The sequence below is a fragment of the Mytilus californianus genome, unplaced genomic scaffold, assembly GCF_021869535.1.
Source record: "Mytilus californianus isolate M0D057914Y unplaced genomic scaffold, xbMytCali1.0.p SCAF_1, whole genome shotgun sequence".
Taxonomy (NCBI): Eukaryota; Metazoa; Mollusca; class Bivalvia; order Mytilida; family Mytilidae; genus Mytilus; species Mytilus californianus.
This window is the reverse complement of record NW_026262581.1, coordinates 122,845,704-122,866,585: the sequence shown is the minus strand read 5'-3', so window position 1 is coordinate 122,866,585 and position 20,882 is coordinate 122,845,704. Positions and strand designations below refer to the sequence as shown.

At 30.4% G+C, this 20,882-nt stretch overlaps 1 protein-coding gene across 3 annotated transcripts in view; it reads right to left on the bottom strand.

Moving 5' to 3' along the window:
* Positions 1 to 20,882, bottom strand: part of LOC127712605 (ankyrin repeat domain-containing protein 29-like) — a 262,060-nt gene that overhangs the window by 231,033 nt on the left and 10,145 nt on the right. Inside the window, exons 5-10 of one of the 3 annotated variants that reach the window (XR_007987183.1) lie at positions 20,118 to 20,315; positions 19,300 to 19,398; positions 17,480 to 17,575; positions 12,829 to 12,927; positions 6,473 to 12,104; positions 2,332 to 4,345 (exon numbers count right to left, since the gene is read on the bottom strand). Coding sequence is in view for 1 of the 3 variants with exons in the window: in XM_052219128.1 (XP_052075088.1) it covers positions 11,970 to 12,104; positions 12,829 to 12,927; positions 17,480 to 17,575; positions 19,300 to 19,398; positions 20,118 to 20,315 (627 nt within the window). In the remaining 2 variants the exon portion in view is untranslated. Of the gene's footprint in view, positions 1 to 2,331; positions 12,105 to 12,828; positions 12,928 to 17,479; positions 17,576 to 19,299; positions 19,399 to 20,117; positions 20,316 to 20,882 lie in introns of those variants that run through there. The other 2 variants (XR_007987184.1, XM_052219128.1) reach the window with 2 other exon arrangements.

Genomic DNA, 20,882 nt, shown 5'->3' with positions numbered 1-20,882 from the left:
GGTGAGAAGACGCTGGAGGTGGATTGGACATGTCCTACGGAAAGAGAACGAGGAAATCACTAAGACAGCACTCCACTGGACCCTAGAAGGTAAAAGAAAGAGAGGAAGACCAAAATGACATGGAGGAGAACTGTAGAGGCAGAGGCTAGTCAACATCAACAGACATGGGGCACACTACAGAAAACTGCCAACGAACAACAAAAATGGAAAATCTTCGTTACTGCCCTTCATGCCAATGGCATACAGGGCAGTTAATAAGTATGTAAGTAATACACAGACAAAAGCATTATTTTTCTTCTAAATTTTCCTCTGGACACAGTCTTTTGATTATTACAAGTCACCATTCCATGAAGTTATAACAGATTTTAACCCCTGACTTGAATGGAATATCTATCCACAGGCAATCTATTAATGCCTGAGTTCATTATTGTTCTACCAAGATTTTTAACAAAACAGGAATAATAGCAAATAAACACAGCTGATGATTACTTTCTTATTAAAACATGTGAAATGAATTTGACTTTTTTTAAAACATTTGATCAACAGTGAGCAACAAGTGGCATGTAAGTTTCTTAATAGCGTTTATAATAAGGAAGACTCTATTTGGGGTGAGGGAGTGTTCTACTTCTACTTCTACCATTATGCAGTTAACTACATTTTTCAAGTTAATAATGCAACAAAAATAACCCTAAATAGCGGATAAAAACACAGAAAGGATCTCTTGAGTTGCAAATCAATCAATGGAGTGGGGAATCCAGAGCAACCATTTATTCAGATGCCTCTCAAGGTAAAAAAAAGCTACGCACAGGCTTAATTACATAAACAAACCGTTAAAATTATGTTTTGATTGAGGAACACTTTTCAATTGTGATTCTCCATTTCTTTATAGAATTTCAATATCAAAGCTTCATAAAGGTAACATAATAGGAACAACACCACTTCAGTACTCATCTGATGGAAAGTTGTATTTAGGAACCACTCTCGCATTTTAACAAAATAGCGGAATTCCCACTTTGATGTGATGCTAAATATATAAAACCCTAAATATAGATACTGCTTAATACTGATTTTCCGTATTGTACAATAAACGCAAATAAAAAAGGGGAAAAAAATGAGGATTATGAGAAGAAAACTAACGAAAAGTTGTTTACATTCAATGTTTGTTTGTTTTACTCTTTAAAACAGAAAAATCTTAAGAATTGGAGTTATTCCTTAATATAAAGCACAAAACGGTTGATGTGAGAGCCTTGGAAAGGAGTCAATCGTAAAAGTCTACAGATTGCTTGACAGCAATCGTATGCCAAAAATGGACAACAAAAAATAAAGGATTGAGAAAAATTTGAACAAAAAAATAAAGAATAGAGAAAGGCTGCTAAAATATACAGAAAAGAGAAAAATGACATAAAATATTAAAGAATACAGAAATGAAGGACCCCCTCATCCAGACCCTCACTTCTCTTTACAGTGTTTAATCATGGTACATTTCTTTTATAATATGTGGAAAACAAATTAATTTAAGTGAATATTTATTCTCAAAGTTTGACAACATCTTCACATTTTGGACAATATCGATGTCAAAGCACTGAAATGATTTTACTTTGTGAAATGAACTTATAATATGTAATATACAAGTTTTATATATGTCTTCATCACAGTTTTTGATTCTTCCCTGAACATGCATGTGAGTTAATATTAGTTGTCTGAACAGATTTCAAGAGCTATGACATGATGTTTTACCACATTTTTAATTTAAGCTACATCAATTTGTTTTTACATTGCACAAGGTCCTCCTATTTTAAAACAGTTTTCTTAATATTAAATCTGTTCAGAGGTGTACTTACTCATATCCAATATCAAATTGAATTTTTATCTCTTTCTAAGTAACTGCTATTACTCTCTGGTTGGCTATTCTTGTCCCTTGTTATTTATTTGAATATTTTTCCATTTAAGTGCCACTAAATTTGTTGTACATTAATTGAGAACATATTCTAACCTTCTTGTGAAAATATTGCTATTGCTGTAGCATACATTGAATACTATGGGTCTTAGTATTCTACTTGCTGATAATTTACCTCATCCTAGTTCATTGTTGCAAGTCACTGAACCATAAAAGTCACAAAAATATTTCTATCTTATTTTAATAAGGTAAAGTTTTGGAAAATTGGAAATGAAGTTTTTTTTTTAAATTGTAAAATCTAATTTATCTATTTTTTGTTCACACTAAAAACTAAAGCTTTGTACAACTTGTTTAATTCACTTACATGTTTATTTTGCTTTCAGCTTCATTCATCTCTGGATAGACAGTATATATATATAAATTACTGACATCAATAATGCTTTTAGATACTTTATTGTTGTATATAGAAACTTGCAGAAAGACTAAGCAACAAATTTCAGTACATCATACATACATGTCATTAACAATCCTGGTTTCTTTATTCTACAGAAAGTTTCTATGTACGACTCCTGAACATATTTTCAGTTGAACTGCAAAAATAATTTAAATACATATACAGTGTCATAAATAAACTATTAATTGTACAAGCTACACAGAAACATTTTGTTGCTTTTAATCATCAATGTTGGAGTAATACACTTAACAATACTTTACAGAATGAGTTAAAAGAAACAAATTTATAGGGGAAAAGAACATTTTTTTACATAAAGAAGATTTTTTTCATTCATTATCCTATATGACAACTGATCAAAAACTAGAAAATCCAAGGAGCACTCATCAGTAAGATGGTCTTTATGCATACATTTGAATTCCATAAAAAATATCTTACAGCAAAATATTAAAAATATTCTTGTCAAGTTAAGACTGCAATAACAAGGCAGAGAAGAAAAAATATATTTTCCAACAATTTTTTTAATATACAATATCAAAGTGTCAGATATCAGACAGGATTAGTATTCTCCCCAGAAATTTAATGTTAACACTGAAGTAGATTGACAGACTTAATCAACACCAACTGACCAGTGATGAAAAAAGGTTACACTGACCCTTATTATGCTCTCTCCAGAAAAAGTTTAATGAAGGACGTTGACAATTTCTCAAGTACTGAATTTTTTTGTCACATTAAAGGGATAATGCTGCATTAAAATAACATGAAATAAAAATGCAGTAAATTCTCTTATAACAGCACCAACAATATACCAAAGTGTTTCATCACATATCAACTGGTGTATATACACCAAAGCCTCGTAAATATTGAAAAAATATATCAAAAACAAAGGAACTGTGATTGTGAGTTCTGAGCAATCTTTATCAATTATAAATACAAGATTCATTGCATTTATTTCAATTGTACATGTTTAATATTTATTTCAATGGTACATGTTCAACATTTATTTCAATTGTACATGTTCAACATTTATTTCCATTGTATATGTTCAACATTTATTTCAATTGTACATGTACAACGTGTATTTCATAGTACATTTACAGCATTTATTTCAATTGTACATGTACAATATTTATTTCAATTGTACACGTACAACATTTACTGTTTGTCATTTTATTGTACATTACTGTATTTTGTTTAAAGGAAACTTCATCAATACTAGTATAAGTAATCAATTCAATATGTGTCATGGTTTAAGTCAACTGAATGACCATTTATCATAAAAAAATGAATCATTTTGAAATTTTTTATAAAGTAGAGACCCTGCATATATTAACACTCTATATTTTTTTAGTTTATCTATTTATATAATACTAATGCTGAGACATTTTTATGAGAAAATTGAGATTCATGACCATCAACCTATCTGTACTGATACCAACTTTGAAATTTTACATCTTAAATAAAATAAAATGCTCCGCTGGGCGCAGCTTGATACGACCGCAGAGGTCGAACCCTGAACAGTTGGGGCAAGTATGGATCAAGCTTGATACAGCACTGAATTTGGATTGTGATTAAATATGTGACACAGCATAGGTTTCTGACACAGAATGAATGTGGTCTAAGAACTTAAAATTTTTTAATTTACCTATTCAAACCATATCATTATTATTTGCTTTTATATATAAATCAGAAATAACCAATTTAAAATGGAAAATTTTAAAGAAAAAAAAAGGAAAAGAAAGGGAAAAAATATCCCCCCCCCCCAATTTTTTTGAACCCCCTTATGATTCATCACCCCCAAACTCAATCCCAGCCTTCCCTTTGTGGTATGGTACCTTGCAGTACAATTTCAGAGAGATCCATACACTTGAACACAAGTTATTGTCTGGAAACTAGAAAAATGCTTGTTTTTAGGCCCCTTTTTGGCCCCTAATTCCTAAAATTTTGAGGCAATTACCCCCAAAATCAATCCCAGCCTTCCCTTTGTGGTATGGTACCTTGCAGTACAATTTCATAAAGATCCATACACTTGAACACAAGTTATTGTCCTGAAACTAGAATAAAATGCTCCGCAGGGCGCAGCTTGATACGACCGCAGAGGTCGAACCCTGAACAGTTGGGGGAAGTATGGACACAACATTCAAGCTTGATACAGCTTTGGATTTGGATTGTGATTAAATATTTGACACAGCATAGGTTTCTAACACAGATTGAATGTGGTCTAAGAACTTAAAAATTTTAAATTGGACATTCACCTATTATGGTCCAATATCCAAAATCTAAATACATGGTTAGATTCAGCATATCAAAGAACCCCAAGAATTCAATTTTTGATGAAATCAAACAAAGTTTAATTTTGGACCCTTTTGACCTCAATGTGGACAAAGTTGATAACGGGGCCAAAAAATCAAAAATCTAAATACATGGTTAGATTCAGCATATCAAAGAACCCCATATATTCAATTTTTGTTGAAATCAAACAAAGTTTAATTTTGGACCCCGATTTGGACCAACTTGAAAACTGGGCCCATAATCAAAAATCTAAATACATGTTTAGATTCAGCATATCAAAGAACCCTAAGAATTCAATTTTTGTTAAAATCAAACTAAGTTTAATTTTGGACCCTTTGGACCTTAATGTAGACCAATTTGAAAACAGAACCAAAATTTAAGAATCTAAATACACAGTTAGATTCGGCATATCAAAGAACCCCAATAATTCAATTTTTGATGAAATCAAACAAAGTTTAATTTTGGACCCTTTGGACCTCAATGTGGACCAATTTAAAAACGGGGCCCAAAATCCAAAAACTAAATACACGGTTAGATTCAGCATATTAAAGAACCCCATGAAATCAAGAATAAAACCCCATTGAAATTGGTCAAGAAATAAGCAATTTATAGGAAGTATCTTCTTTTGCACAATCCTGTGCTATTAAATATTTCTTGCTATTGCGCAATACTGTACAATTGACAATTTCTTGCTATTGCGCAATATTGTGCTATTGGATATTTCTTGCTATTGCGCAATACTGTGCAATTGAAGATTTCTTGCTATTGCGCAATACTGTGCAATTGAAGATTTCTTGCTATTGTGCAATACTGTGCAATTGAAAATTTCTTGCTATTGCACAATACTTATTATATAATAATTTACACATCCTGTTTGGTGTGTATCTCCTACCATATCATTATTATTTGATTTTAAATATAAATCAGAAATAACCAACTTAAAATGGAAAATTTTAAAAGAAACAAAAAAGGAAAAAAAGAAAAAAAAGGAAAAAAAAATAAATCCCCCCCCAAAATTTTTTGAACCCCCATTATGATTCATCACCCCCAAACTCAATCCCAGCCTTCCCTTTGTGGTATGGTACCTTGCAGTACAATTTCAGAGAGATCCATACACTTGAACACAAGTTATTGTCTGGAAACTAGAAAAAAATGTGTTTTTTGAACCCTTTTTGGCCCCAAATTCCTAAATGTTTAGGGCAATTACCCCCAAACTCAAACCCAGCTTTCCCTTTGTGATATGGAACCTTGTAGTACAATTTCAGAAAGATCCATACACTTACACACAAGTTATTGTCATGAAACTAGAAAAATGCTTGTTTTTTGCCCCTTTTTTGGCCCCTAATTCCTAAAATTTGGAGGCAATTACCCCCAAAATCAATCCCAGCATTCCTTTAGTGATATGGAACCTTGTGGTACAATGTCAGAGAGATCCATACACTAACACACAAGTTATGTCTGGAAGTTACAAAAATGCTTATTTTTGGCCCCTTTTTGGCCCCTAATTCCTTTACTGTTATTACCATAACCCCCAAAATCAATCCCAACCTTCCTTTTGTGGTATTGAACCTTGTGGTAAAATTTCATAAGGATCCATTCACTTAAACTAAAGTTAGAGTGCGAAAACCAATGTGTCTTCGGACGACGCCGGATGACGCTGGACGACGACGACGACGACGACGACGCCAACGTCATACCAATATACGACCACAAAAATTTTTTTGCGGTCGTATAAAAATGCTTGTTTTTTGCCCCTTTTTTGCCCCTAATTCCTAAAATTTGAGGCAATTACCCCCAAAATCAATCCCAGCCTTCCCATTGTGGCATGGTACCTTGCAGTACAATTTCAGAGAGATCCATACACTTGAACACAAGTTATTGTCTGGAAACTAGAAAAATGCTTATTTTTGGCCCCTTATTCCTAAACGTTTTGGGCAATTACCCCCAAACTCAATTCCAGTTTTCCCTTTGTGATATGAAACCTTGTAGTACAATTTCAGAAAGATACATACACTGACACACAAGTTATTGTCATGAAACTAGAAAAATGCTTGTTTTTTGCCCCTTTTTTTACCCCTAATTCCTAAAGTTTTGAGGCAATTACCCCCAAAATCAATTCCAGCATTCCCTTTGTGATATGGAACCTTGTGGTACAATGTCAGAGAGATCCATACACTAACACACAAGTTATGTCTGGAAGTTACAAAAATGCTTATTTTTGGCCCTTGAAAAATTAAAATAAAATCCCTTTCCCCTATCTTTGTAATATGCATATTCTCAGTATGGACTTTTGTATATCTTGGCCCTTTTGGGCCCCTAATTCCTTAACTGTTGGTACCATAACCCCCAAAATCAATCCTAACCTTCCTTTTGTGGTATTGAACCTTATGGTAAAATTTCATAGAGATCCATTCACTTAAACTAAAGTTAGAGTGCGAAAACCAATGTGTCTTCGGACGACGACGACAATGCCGGACGAAGACGAGGACGACGATGACGCCAACGTCATACCAATATACGACCACAAAAATTTTTTTGCGGTCGTATAAAAATTCTAGATCACCATGGAATGAAAAATTCATTGAAAGATATGTCACTTTAAGCACTTAAGAAGGCAGTGAATAAGACTTGGCACTGGTGTGAAGTTTAGTAAGTTAAAAGTTACCAAAGTCAGTTATTATCAACACAGACACACAAACACAAGTTAATGATATTAGCACCATGATAAATGCAAAATATATAACACACATACACTATATGCAATACAGTTACTAACTGCAGTTATCAGAGTGCAATGTAATATCCTATGTATGCAGTAAACATACATTCTTTAAAATGTAAATGAAAAATGATACAATGATACTCAGTGCTAAATACAACCTCTTTAACTATAAAAGATAGTGATTTGTCAAATTAAATTTACACCAATTATATACCTACTATAACCTAAGAGAAATCTTATTATACCATTACTTTGTTATTTTTTTATGTCTTGATGTGAATTAAAAATATGTAGACATTTTAAAAAAAATTAAAATAAAATCCTTTACCCCTATCTTCGTAATATGCATATTCTCAGTATGGACTTTTGTATATCTTGGTAATATGCATATTCTCAGTACAGACTTTTGTAGTATCAGTTAAATTTATCTACAACTTATTAGGACTTGGATGATTCAGTGCTTGGCATATACCTATCCTTAATGACCTTTTGGTGACCTCTAAATGTCTATTCTGATTCTTTTAGAGGGGTGAATTTGGAATACTAATTGACCCATACTCATCATCTCACTTTTATTCATAATATAAGCACCAAAACCAAAATTATACAAAAACTACATGTCTTTTAGCCCTATGATAAAACTGAACTAAACATAAGAAGCAAAGGTTAGCTATGTAAGTACAAACAATAATTGTATCTACATAAAGAGAAAAAAAATATGCTAGAAACTTTTATCAGTGAAACAAAATATTTTTTCTTAATAAAATTACAAAAACTTGGAAACAAATATATATCTATGTACATATTTTATATATTTTTTTAAGTTAGCATAACACAAAAAAACATGCGCAATATACACTTAAATCACAAAATTGTAAACCCTGTTCATAAAAGATTGAAGAATTTTAACTTTGCCATCAAAATCAAATATGTCATTACAACTCTTTTTTAAAGTTTATGGATTATCCTACAGTACTGTCACTTCCAATAGTCTGTAACACCAAGAGAAAATCATATTTGCCTTAACCGATTCTCAATTTGTTTTATCCTAAGATTATTGACAGTTTATTTTTAGAAAGTAAGAAAGTTATTTGGTATCTTTTTTTTCATATTTTACATCCAGTCCAATTTCAATTGGTTACAATTTTGAATTGGCCATTAATTTTTGTCATTCAAAAGAGAGATAAAAAAAAAGATGTCACAAGATTATCACATTATTAATACATCTCTGAATCAATTAAAAAATCACACACATACACTTCATTGCACAACCTGATATGCCATTAAATAAATTATAAAAATATAGAAAGTGGTGGGATACAAATATTTGATTGAAAATACCATACAAAACAGGGACTTAATTTCAACACATCATCTGATACTTTGAACTAGTAATTGTAATATCTGTCATACCTTTTTTAACCACATACCAAAGATATTTGTTACACATTAAGGATAATATGACTGTGATTATTTTTCAAAGTCAAAAAATTTTTCAACACTCAGAAAAAATAACTGTTGTCAAAGAGGTATGCATCAACACTTTGCAGCCACAAAAAATGAAAAAAAAATGACTGAACGTTTTGAACAAAGCAAAAATCCAAAGTCATTGAAGCATAACTAAGGAGCAAGCCTGACATCCTATTTGAAACTGAAATATTAGGATGCTTACACAACAGTACATCAAATATCAATGTTTTAGCATAATTTATTCTTTATAAACACACTTAATCAGGAAATATGACATTTAAAAATAGCAAAAATTCAAAAGTCACATGAATAAGATATATGCTTATGTCTTAGCATACCAAATATCAATGGTCTAGTTTCAGTTCTACTTATTCAACCATCTTGTTAGAAAGTTTAACATTTGAAATTGTTACCTTGAAATACCCTGTATGTGTAGGTGATTTACTTGACAAACTTTACATGTCAACACGCTAGTTTCTTTTCAGATTTCATCATAGTTTATTTTATCAAATTGTCAAACAGAAGTTTAATAAATTTCATAAGAACTTTGAAAGATAAACTAATTATTTTTATTAGAAATATAAAATATGCGAAATTATTTCGAAAGTCTAAAAGATAGAGGAAAGTTGTAATGAACAAAGTTATTGTTCTATTTAAATTGACCTATTTGGAAATTAGTAAAGACTAAGGTATTCATCTTAAATTTTACTTTTTTAAAAACAAAGTTGGAATTAAAACAATTCATTTAAAAAATCTGTTTGTTTTGGTAACATAATTTTATATCCAAAGAAAAAAGGAAATAAACTTGCATCATTACTTTTAATATCAAACATTGTGTTCATTAAATCTTTATACCAAATGTAAAATGCACAAGTCTTTCATGCAAATACTTGTATCAACTTTAAAGAACTATAAATAGGTCATATATTATTTAATCAACTTTGAGATTTAATCCTCTATCTATATCTATTTCATTTTTTCTAATTTCAAAACAATTATAAAACAATATCTGTTAGCTGCATAAAAAAAAATCAATAAGGGTGCAATAATAATTCATAGTGCAAAAGTATACTGGTAACTGATTATTTCAAAGAAGTATACCACACACTTTAATAACTGTTGTATATTATTCTAATGCAATATGCATAGATTAATTATCATACATCAACTTAAACTCTATCACATACATAATTCATGTAAATAAATATACAAATTTTCTACATATAAATAAAACATAGTCTATCACTAATAAATATGCTGAAACCACTTTATTTACTACTAGTATAGAAATAATCTATTCTAACAACCTAATAACATCTACAATACTGGTTAAATATTCGTTGGCTAATATTTTGTGCCCAATTTTGTTTAAATTTTACCATAATTCATATATTTTGGGACAAGGGTTAAATGATTAGGTTCAATTTATTCAAAACTAAGCATTTAGGAAATTAAAAAAAAAAAACAAGCACTCCTTCAGACTACATACACAAGTGCTTGAAAGATTTCAATTTTTTATCTGAAGCAGCTGAATGTATTTTAAAATTAACTGCAAACTAACAATTTTTTTCAAAAGCTGGTAAGAAAAATTATGTTTGATTTGTTTTTTAATCTGTTTAATATATCTTCATGACTGTTTTTAATTTCGGAATCCTCACAAAAATATCATGGCTATAATAGTTTTGTTAATCTTAAGTCTAAAGCACTAGAAACTAATGTGATTGTATTTCTTCCAACATGATATTGCAACAAAAATGTATGAAATCAGCACTTAAAAGTTACGAAAATCACACTGAAAAACTCTTTGCACCATAATAGATAGCACTTATCAATTAATTCAGCATGTTAGAAAACTTCAAAATTCTTATTTAAACTGTCTCTCCCAGTTATGCCTTCGTACAAACTATTTATCACAAAATTCAATACTGTGGATTTATTATTATTCCTGGTGGATTTTGTGGATTATTTGGGTAAAGATGAACAAGGATTTAAAATTTTCAATGAAGCACACATTGTCTATAGGCTTTAATGCAGACATTGGCAAAACTATGAAATCAAATATCCACAAAAATACAATTTTCATCAATCTATGAAAATTGGTACCCACGAAAAATAAATGAATCTTCAGTATTCATATTTTACTTTATATAAAATATAGGGTTTCAAATGAGTATCATATACTTGACAAAATAACATAACCAATAAACATAACATTACTGTATGCAACATCTGCATAGATAGCTATTTTAGTTAAGATAAGTTTTTCTTCATAAAAAAAAATAACTTTAAAAATTTTTTTTTAGCCTTTAATAGGGTTTATATTTAATAACTCCTAAATTCCTTGTATTTAACCTCTTCCTAGATGCATCAAAACTGGGGACAAACTATGATTGAATGCAGAAAAGGATTTAAAGGCAATTATTTTTAGGAGTTCAAACGAACAGCTTTTCAATTAAAAATGGATGAGAGTGTAGAGTAGAGTGTATTTTTAAGTTTGTAACAATAAACATTGTAAAAAACATGTAAACAAATATCATCTTAAAATTGAATTCTTAATCTTTCACTTTGAGGTAATAACAAGTATGGATTACTATATAATAACAGACACTTACAAGATAAATTTGAAAGGATACTTATACTCAATAAGATATTGTGTAGGGTAAATAAAATATTTTCCAATAAAAATTTGAACAAACATTAATACTGCTTTATCATATGTTTTAATGTTTAAATTTTCTTCCCTAAGTCCTTACTTAAATGCTTTTATAAGGTACCAAGAAATGATCTACATATCTAGAAATTCATAATGATAAATTTGAACCATATATACCAACAAAATTGGTGCTTTCAAACAGAAATACTTTGTTGTAAAAACAAATTACATGACTTATTATACCAACCAGCAAATTAAAATTCAATACTGGCATTAAATTCTGTATAAATCACAATTTATAGGCAATAACAATTTGGCAGCGTAAATAATATTACACATTGAATGTATAGGCAGTTACACTTCGGCAGTGTAATAATATTTCACATTGAATGTATAGGCAATATCACTTCAGCAGTGTAAATAATATTACACATTGATAGTATACATTGTTTCTGAAGCTTTGGAATTATTATGCATCAGCCCATCACGTTGGTGAGGGAGTGGATGTACCATTAGGAATGCTGTTACGTCTGTCTGTACTTGTTTGGTAACTTTCTATAAATTTGGTTATATGTTCATTTCCAGCTTCTCTGGCAAGCTCTGCAGCAGTTCTTCCTTCCTGTTTAAAGTACAATCAAATCTAATGGTATATTAAGCTTATCACGAAACAACACTTTAAAACTTACAAATTTAATTTATAATTCATAGAGAAGCTGTCAGATTGACAGCCAACAAGATTGTTCTTGCATTTATTTGTGTCACTATTATTCCAATTATAGGCCATAACTCCTGAATATGAATAAAATAGTCAAATATAAAACCTTCCTTTAGTCAATGTATCAACTTACATCTTCAAACATGTAATCATCTTAGAAGGTAGATATTCATTTGGGTCAGTATTCCAAATTACATATCAAATAAATAAATTGAAAGTGATATGAGAACTCTTTCCAAATATAAATTTGCATATTGAGATTGTATCTAAATACAAAGTTTTATGTAGATACATTAAATCATATAAGAGGTGCTAAAATAATATGGCTTATATTGCACAGGGTCAAAATGTCAATGTAAAGGGGCATAATCATGGACAAATGAAATATTTCTGTGTACTTCTACAAAATTTTAAAACATAAAATGACTGACAATCACCAAACAATGATTAAATCTAAATCTATTACATGTTTACAGAATGAAGAACCAATCAAACATTTTTCTGGTCAGTTTAACATATTGTTAGTAAGAAACACATAATGTTTGGTTTTTCATTCAATGGTTTTAAAAAAATATATATAGTTTGAATCATGATCTTAATGAATACATTGTACAATCAAACAACTTACCTTATTTTTGATTTTTGTGTCTACATTATATGACATAAGTAATTTGATTACTTTGAGATGACCAAATAAGGCAGCTGCATGCAGTGGGGTTTCTCCATTCTGAAGAAAAAAGAAAAACAAATGATCACAATATAACCCCACAAATATGAACTTTAATCACAACTGTATAAATGATGTTCAGCTTTACAGCATCATTGAACATAATCTACATACAACCTTTTATCATATATATGATTTGTTTGATTGTTAGTGCTTAACTCAACATTCAGCACTCTTGGTTTTATCTTGGTGGAAAGTTATCATTAGTTGTAGATGCTGAAGTGCCTTTAGGGAACCACTGACATTCGACAGGTAGAATGGCAATCCAACTCTGACAATTATGATCGAAGTAAATAGCAGCTGCATGAGCAGGATTCAAACTCACAACCTCAGTGTTAGAGAGACTATGCAATATTTAAGAAAACTAATATCTTGACTAATCTGTTTTTATTGTATCATTATTTGAAAGAAAAAACAGGGTGATTTGGAATATATTAGCAGGGGATATAACATGAAATTGGAAAAGGATTGCAACATCACAAATCTGAAGTCAAAGTTAGAAATGTCAAGGATTCAAAAACAGCCATTTGCAAATGATACTAGAAGAACTCAATTTGAAACTTGATTTGAAATTTATTTACTTTCTTCATTATTTAGGGGCAATACTCTGGAACAACATACATGGATGGTGAGCCATCTCATTGACGCATATCTCGCATCGCTTGATATATATATTTAAATGATTCGTTGAAGTCCTTGAAAGCTGAAATCTTCCTTTTGCCATTATTATTACAAAGTAAGATATTACTAGCCACAAACTTGAGTTTTGTAAAACAATCACTCAATCTGTGATCAGTACTGGTAGTTATTTAGTATTAAGTTTAAAATATAATATTACAAATATACTTTGTTGATTCATATTCAAGTTATTTTGGAGAAACTCAAGGATCCGGAAATTTTTTCACACAAATTTCGGTCATTTTGAGATGACTTTAAAGTTGGTGCCTTTTTTTCAAATTGTCGAAATCACACATAGCATCAACGAACTTGTATCGACTGTTTCATCGCATTTACTTCATGAATTTTCTTACCATTTTCTAAAAACGTTCAAGAACAGTTTAGGGAAGGCAACAGTTTAAAATTGAAATGATTTTAATGACTCAAAATGGTAAATTTCTCAGACAAATCTAACGTTTCTTTCGATTTTGAAGACGAAATTAAAACCGGAAGTTCTGAGACAATACTTAAAGTACGAGTAATTCCGGATTCATTTCCGGAATTCGTTTTGTTTATCAAATTGACAGGAAATCACCGACTTTTTTTTATTTTATTACCTTTAAAAGTGTTTGAATATTACAGATAATAGCTGCATTCGTATAATTTACCATGAAATCATTTTGCATTTTACGATTAAGTGTCTCATCTACTGAAGACAATATGCACGCATGCGTATTACACAGTAAATAAAGCACATGTGTACTCGTGAAAAATTACTTTTTTCTACGTAAATTAAATTAAGTGTTAATATTGAAATCAGAATTGACAAATGTCTTTGCTGAAAAGTAATTAAATAATGAAGGCATTTGTCATGGAATTTTAATTTCTTTATGATTAAATTAATTGTGAGCTTGTGGTCAATTTCAGGTGTGAATTTAAAACACAGGTAAAAAGTGATTAGCGATCATAAGCCAATATTTCCTGCAGGCATTAATATAGTTATTAGGAGGGCCCTCAGGATTATCATACTATACTGGAGTGGCAGTTTTATTACAGGAAAGGGATTACAAAACAAAAACAAGTGTAAAATGGCGATTAGTTAACCCGATCTCAATGAAATGACAGAAATTATTTCTGTAAAAAATAAAATTTGTCCTAAATCCCAATCTGCCGTTTAGGACAAATAGCTTTCAGTTTAGGTCATGACTGGCAAATATGACCGTTTCCGGACCCTTGGACTCAGAAACTTCAATATTTCTATTTTACGATTCATAAAGAAAATAAAACTGACAAAGTCTTTTGAAAAGGAAAAAAAAAGATGAAATTTGTAAAATGAAAAATATTTGGCACATTTTTTTTTGTTTGGGTTGCTGTCTCATTTAAATTATCCCATCATCTCATTTTAGTCATATTAATAAAAAGTATAAATTCAAATGAACTCATAAATTGAGGTCAACACACTGGTCATAGAAAATAAATCTGCCAGGTGCATATGTTCATAAGTGAATTTATCTTGAAGTATGTTGTAACTGAATAATATCTGATGTTTTTTTTTCATATTCAATGGCAAATAAGACATGTTTATTCAACAATCAGCATAACATGATTTTCTCTTATATAAATTAACCCTGTTTTGTACTACATTAAAAAAACAAGAGGCTGTCAAGTGACAGCTAACCGGATTTTCCTGCAGAGGTCGAACCCTGAACAGTTGAGCAAGTATGGACACAACATTTAAGCTTTAATAAAACAGCTCTGAATTTGGATTGTGATTAAATGTTTAAAATAGATTATTATCTAATTAATAATGACAAGCATTCTGTGAGTATTGCATGGCAATACATAGTCCCCTACCGGTTAAAAAGTCATTGTATTTGAACAAAATTCTAACTTGATCTATAACTTGTCATGGTGTAAACTATTTAACAAATATCAAGTCAATAGCTTCAAGCATGACAAAAAAAAGTGTTGAAAACTGATTATTTCGGTGAATTTTCTAAGTCCAAGGACCATAACTCTGCACAAAATCATCAGACAGAACAAAATTCAAACTTGAACTGTAACTTGTCCTGATAAAACTATATACCAATTATCAAATCAATATCTTCAAGAATGACAAAAAAAAATGTGGAAAACTGATTATTTTAGTGAATTTTCTAAGTCAAAGGACCATAACTCTGCACAAAATCATCAGACCGGAACAAAATTCAAACTTGATCTGTAACTTGTCATGATAAAACAATACATCAAATATCAAATCAATGTCTTCAAGCATGAAGAAAAAAAGTGTGGAAAACTGACTTGCCGGACTGACGGATGGACAGACAGACAGACAGAGTGCAAACCTAAAGTCCCCTTAGTCGGTAGGGGACTAAAAATGATATTTGTAATTCTGAACCCCAAACAGGATCATGTAAAAATTGAACATTAACACACACAACAAAAATAAAATACCACATAACAACTGTGACATCTATCTTCATAACACACATGACTTTAAAAAAATAGTTATAAAGATGTTATCTTTACTGGTTCATGGAATAAGTTTGAGTTATTTCCCTTTGAACAGAAATATGGTTTAACATAGTACTCTTAACATTAGATATGATTAATCACTAAAAATAGTTCTCTAAAATTAGATATGATGTAACACAATGTATATCTATTTTCAAATTATAATCAAATATAATTAATAGTTCCAAACATTTTTCTTTCATTTGTCACAAACTAATATAGATCTGCAACTTATCTATCAATGTCAACAAATGTAATGTAATGAAATATATCCTTTAATAAAAATAGATTATTATCTAATTAAAGGAGTTCATTTCATAAAAAAAAATTATATATATAGCATTCAGAAAATTAGTTTATACAGAATAACAAACAAACCTTCCACAAAATTCTTCAAACAATTTACCAAAGAAAAGAAAAAAAAATCCAAAATTTCATTTATCATTAATACAATGTCGTTTAAAAATGAGTTATTTCCCTTTGTACGGAAATGGATTAATTCATCAAAAATTGAATTCTTGGGAAAGCTATAACTAAACAACGAGAAAAGCTAAAATCGTGAAAATTGAACTTGACCTTCATTTAGTCACAGGAAACAACATATCTAAAAATGTAAATGAACGGACACTGTTTGTCAGCCTCCCGCCTGCCCGCCGTACATTCCCAAATCAATAACAGATTTTTACTTTGAAAATCCAGTTAATGAGTTGAAAATTTAAAATGTGCTAGTTCACCAGGTCACCATGATGACCTATCACTTTTACGCTAATAAGTTATTGTATGTTTTTGGTCACAATGGCAACTGTATGAGTAGGAAAGGTAGCAAAACCAATTCTAAAATCTCTGATTTAAGGATGTACTTAGGTGAGGTTTAGGAATTTTTGTCAAATGTTCGGACTCCTTTGTTTTTTCCCTACGATACAGGGTAAACATAACATACCCATTTTTCTTTTCAAATAAAACTTCAATAGCTCATAAAAGGTCATTTACCAAAATTTAAGCAGATTCTAGATTTCTTTTTTTTTTAAATCGAGACCTACATAATACCAATGCAAATATAAGGTAAAAGTCCGAGTCAGCCTTTTCCCACCATTTTTTCGAAAATTAAATATCTCAAAAAGGAGCTCCATAACCTATCAATATTTTTAGCTTATTTTGTTCCTTAACTTATGCTCTTCTGACTTATAGTATCAATCTTATATTCTAGATTTTATTAATTTCACCTAAGTACATCCTTAACCTAAAAGAGGTTGAACTAAAGACCTAGCACAAAGCAAGCATGTAACAATGAATCCAATGAGGAGGTCACTGACTAATTATGTTTATGATTTTGACTGAATCAGTTTATGAACATAAAAGGTATCCCTTTGTATGACTGTACCTTTAGTATTCCTAGTTCTGGTTTATATTTTAGTAATTGCTCTGCAACCTCTAAATGACCTTTATGGCAAGCTTTAAACAGAGGAGTGGCTCCATCCTGAAATTATATAGAACACAAAATCAATGATAACTGAAATAATATCCTGGTGACTACCTCAAACTAACACATAAGTTTAGGTTGACTTACAAAGAAATTAATAAAATGTAAATACATGTAAAGCAATGACCCATTGAAACAACATCTGATACAAAAATTTAATAACACTTTTAGATATTTGGATGATATATTGGCTCTCAATAATGAGGACTTCAGTATGTACACTATTAAAAGAGATTTATCCTGCTGAACTGACTTTAAATAAAGCTAATACTAACAATGAACACTGCCCTTTCCTGGATCTTAATATCTATACCTTTAACGGGAAGCTTAATACCAATGTTTATGATAAGAGATGATTTTTCATTTCCTATTGTTAATTATCCATTTTTAGATGGTGACATTCCCTTGTCACCATCTTATGGTGTTTGTATATATATGTGTTTATATATTTCAACTTGTTTGATTCGCTTGTGTATGTAACAACGTATTTGATTTAAATGAAAGAAATCTCTGTATTACTGAAAAATTATTACACCAGGGTTTTGAATGTCACAAACTTGTCAAAACATTTACTAAATTTTGTCATCGGTACAAGGACATCATTCATAAATATAAATCAACTTGCAGACATTTTATAAATTCAGGTATTTCACATCCAATCTTTTATGGTAATATTCTAAACAAAGCACAAAAATGTCGTCATTCACCTCAAAAGCTAACCAAACCTTTAAACACACTTATTCAAAAGGGATATAGTTACAATACTGTTGTCAGGTCATTAAAGATGGCATTCTTTGAAATCAATATTGATTCACTCATAGGGTCTTTGTATCGGAAATAAACACATTTATTCTAAAACCAGTTGTTGGCATGATATGGGTTATGTTCTTCTCGTATATTTAATGACGGTATTATACTAAACCCCTAACGGGAGGGATTGTGCTTGATTTTCATATGATGAAAACATAACCTTTCAATCAGTTTAATTGAATTCTGGAGCTGGCATGTCAGTAACTACTAGTAGTCCATTGTTAATTTATATTGATCATTGTCATTTTGCTTAGTTTCTTTTGTTACCTATTCTAACATCTGACTCAGACTTCCTTTAAACTGAGTTTTAATGTGTGTATTGCTGTGTGTTTGTTTATTCTACATTGGCTAGAGGTGTATGGGGAGGGTTGAGATCTCACAAAACATGTTTACCCAAGCCACATTTTTGCGCCTTTCCCAAGTCAGGAACCTCTGGCCTTTGTTAGTCTTGTATGTTTTTTTCAATTTTAGTTCCTTTATATGTTTCGGAGTTTAGTGTGATGTCCATTTTAGCTGAAATAGTATACATTTTTGTTAAGGGGCCAGCAATTTTCTCGCTGTGTTGAAGACCTTTTGCTGGCCGTCAGCTGTTGGTCGGGTTGTTGTCTCGTTGACACATTCCCCATTTCCATTCTCAATTTCATATATTTATAATAATGACAAATATTCTTTAATGACTGAAAATAACAGTAGTATTGACCATTGGGAAAGTATGCCATGTGTTTTTTTATTTATCAACTAAAAACCTCAAGAGCTCTTTTTATTATTTTTGTATAAAGCAAAATGCTTTATTTGCTTACATGTGTGAAAGAATACTTTAATAAAATATATTTGCATTAAAGAAAAAGAAACTAAAACTGGTGAGGTCAGTACTTGGTTTACAGTAAAAAATATATTAAAAAAATTCAAACCTCTCTAATGGCATCAACTTTGGCACCTAATGTTAATAATTCTTTAACAACCTGTGTATGTCCCATTTGGGAGGCAATCCATAACGGTGAGGCTTGATCCTGTAAAATATAAATAAATCACTACTGTCAGTGTACTATATCATTTTATTATTTACGAAGAATTTTACAAATGTGCCAATATAATTCACAATAGTTTATGTAGCATAGTTATACCTCTCCTATTTGGCATTAAGACCCTTGTGAAGATGTCATCAACTTGGATTACTGAAATTATAAACATGCAGTCACGTATGGTTAGAAAGGGGAGGTTATATATCAAATAATCAAATACTTGTGTTTGGAGAGATCGCCACTTTTGGTACATTTGAGAACTCTTTTAACAACTCATTATTTGAAATCCCTGGAAAACTTGTTGCAATGTAAAATTTTTGACCTTGCACAACATCCTCTCTAAAGGAGATCAAAATTATCTAATCAATGATCGTTCCAGTATATTCAAATTTTTAAGATATATCTAACTGATTCTATATATATAATTTATTCTTATGCATGTAATATTTGCCACATGGCATTAAGCAAACAACAATCAATAAATTCATATAGTCATCAATCATATTCAGGAAAAAATACTTACATCTGTTTTTCTTGTAATTTAAAAAAAATACCTGAAAAGAACCAGTTAAAACACTGTATTGTCTTTTATGCTCATCTCACGAATAATGAATGAACTGCTTTTGTGAAAACAGAAAAGTTTTAGTTCAATTTTGCTATTTCAACTTTTATGAATAAAAATACATTTTTTACCAAATTAAACATACCTGTCTAGATAAATTAACTTCAGCACCTTTGGAGATGAGGTATTTCATTAATCGTACATGACCATTCTGAGCTGTTATAAAGAGGGCCGTGGCACCATCGACCATCTGAGCATGAAGATCTGCCCCTCTATTCAATAATGCATCAACAACTTCCTGGTGATTACACTGACAGGAAACAAACAATGGTGTACCTCCATCCTGAATATTATTTAAAAATGCAGGTGCTTAATATAATATATTTATATTTAGAAATTGTTGCTATTTTTGCCATAAGTTTAAATATCTGCATTAACAAATTTAATTGCATGATTGTTTCTTTTTTCAATAATAGTACTTAAAGCCTCAAACAATTTGATCTTCAAGATAAAATTCTTCTTCAAGATAAAGACTTCTTATATAAATCTAATAATTTCATATATGATTTTATTTAAAGATACTAAAACATAGAGGCGAATCCACACACATATACCACCAGGCTTAGTACTTTGCACAGAGCTATCACCTTTGCAAACTTTAACTACTCACACAAACCTAATTTGATAACTTAGGCAATTATTCCCTACAGAATTCCAAAAAGTTTAAATATAAATATAGAAGTTTCAACATGCGTAACCAGTTGAAGAATCATTGAAAACTTTATTGAAATCTAGTTACAGTCAAACCAACCTTAACGATCACCTGTCTCTAACTGTCACTTTTAGAAATTTAGACCCTCCCAAACGTTTTCTCAATATAATGATGACAAAATATATGTGTTCAGTATCA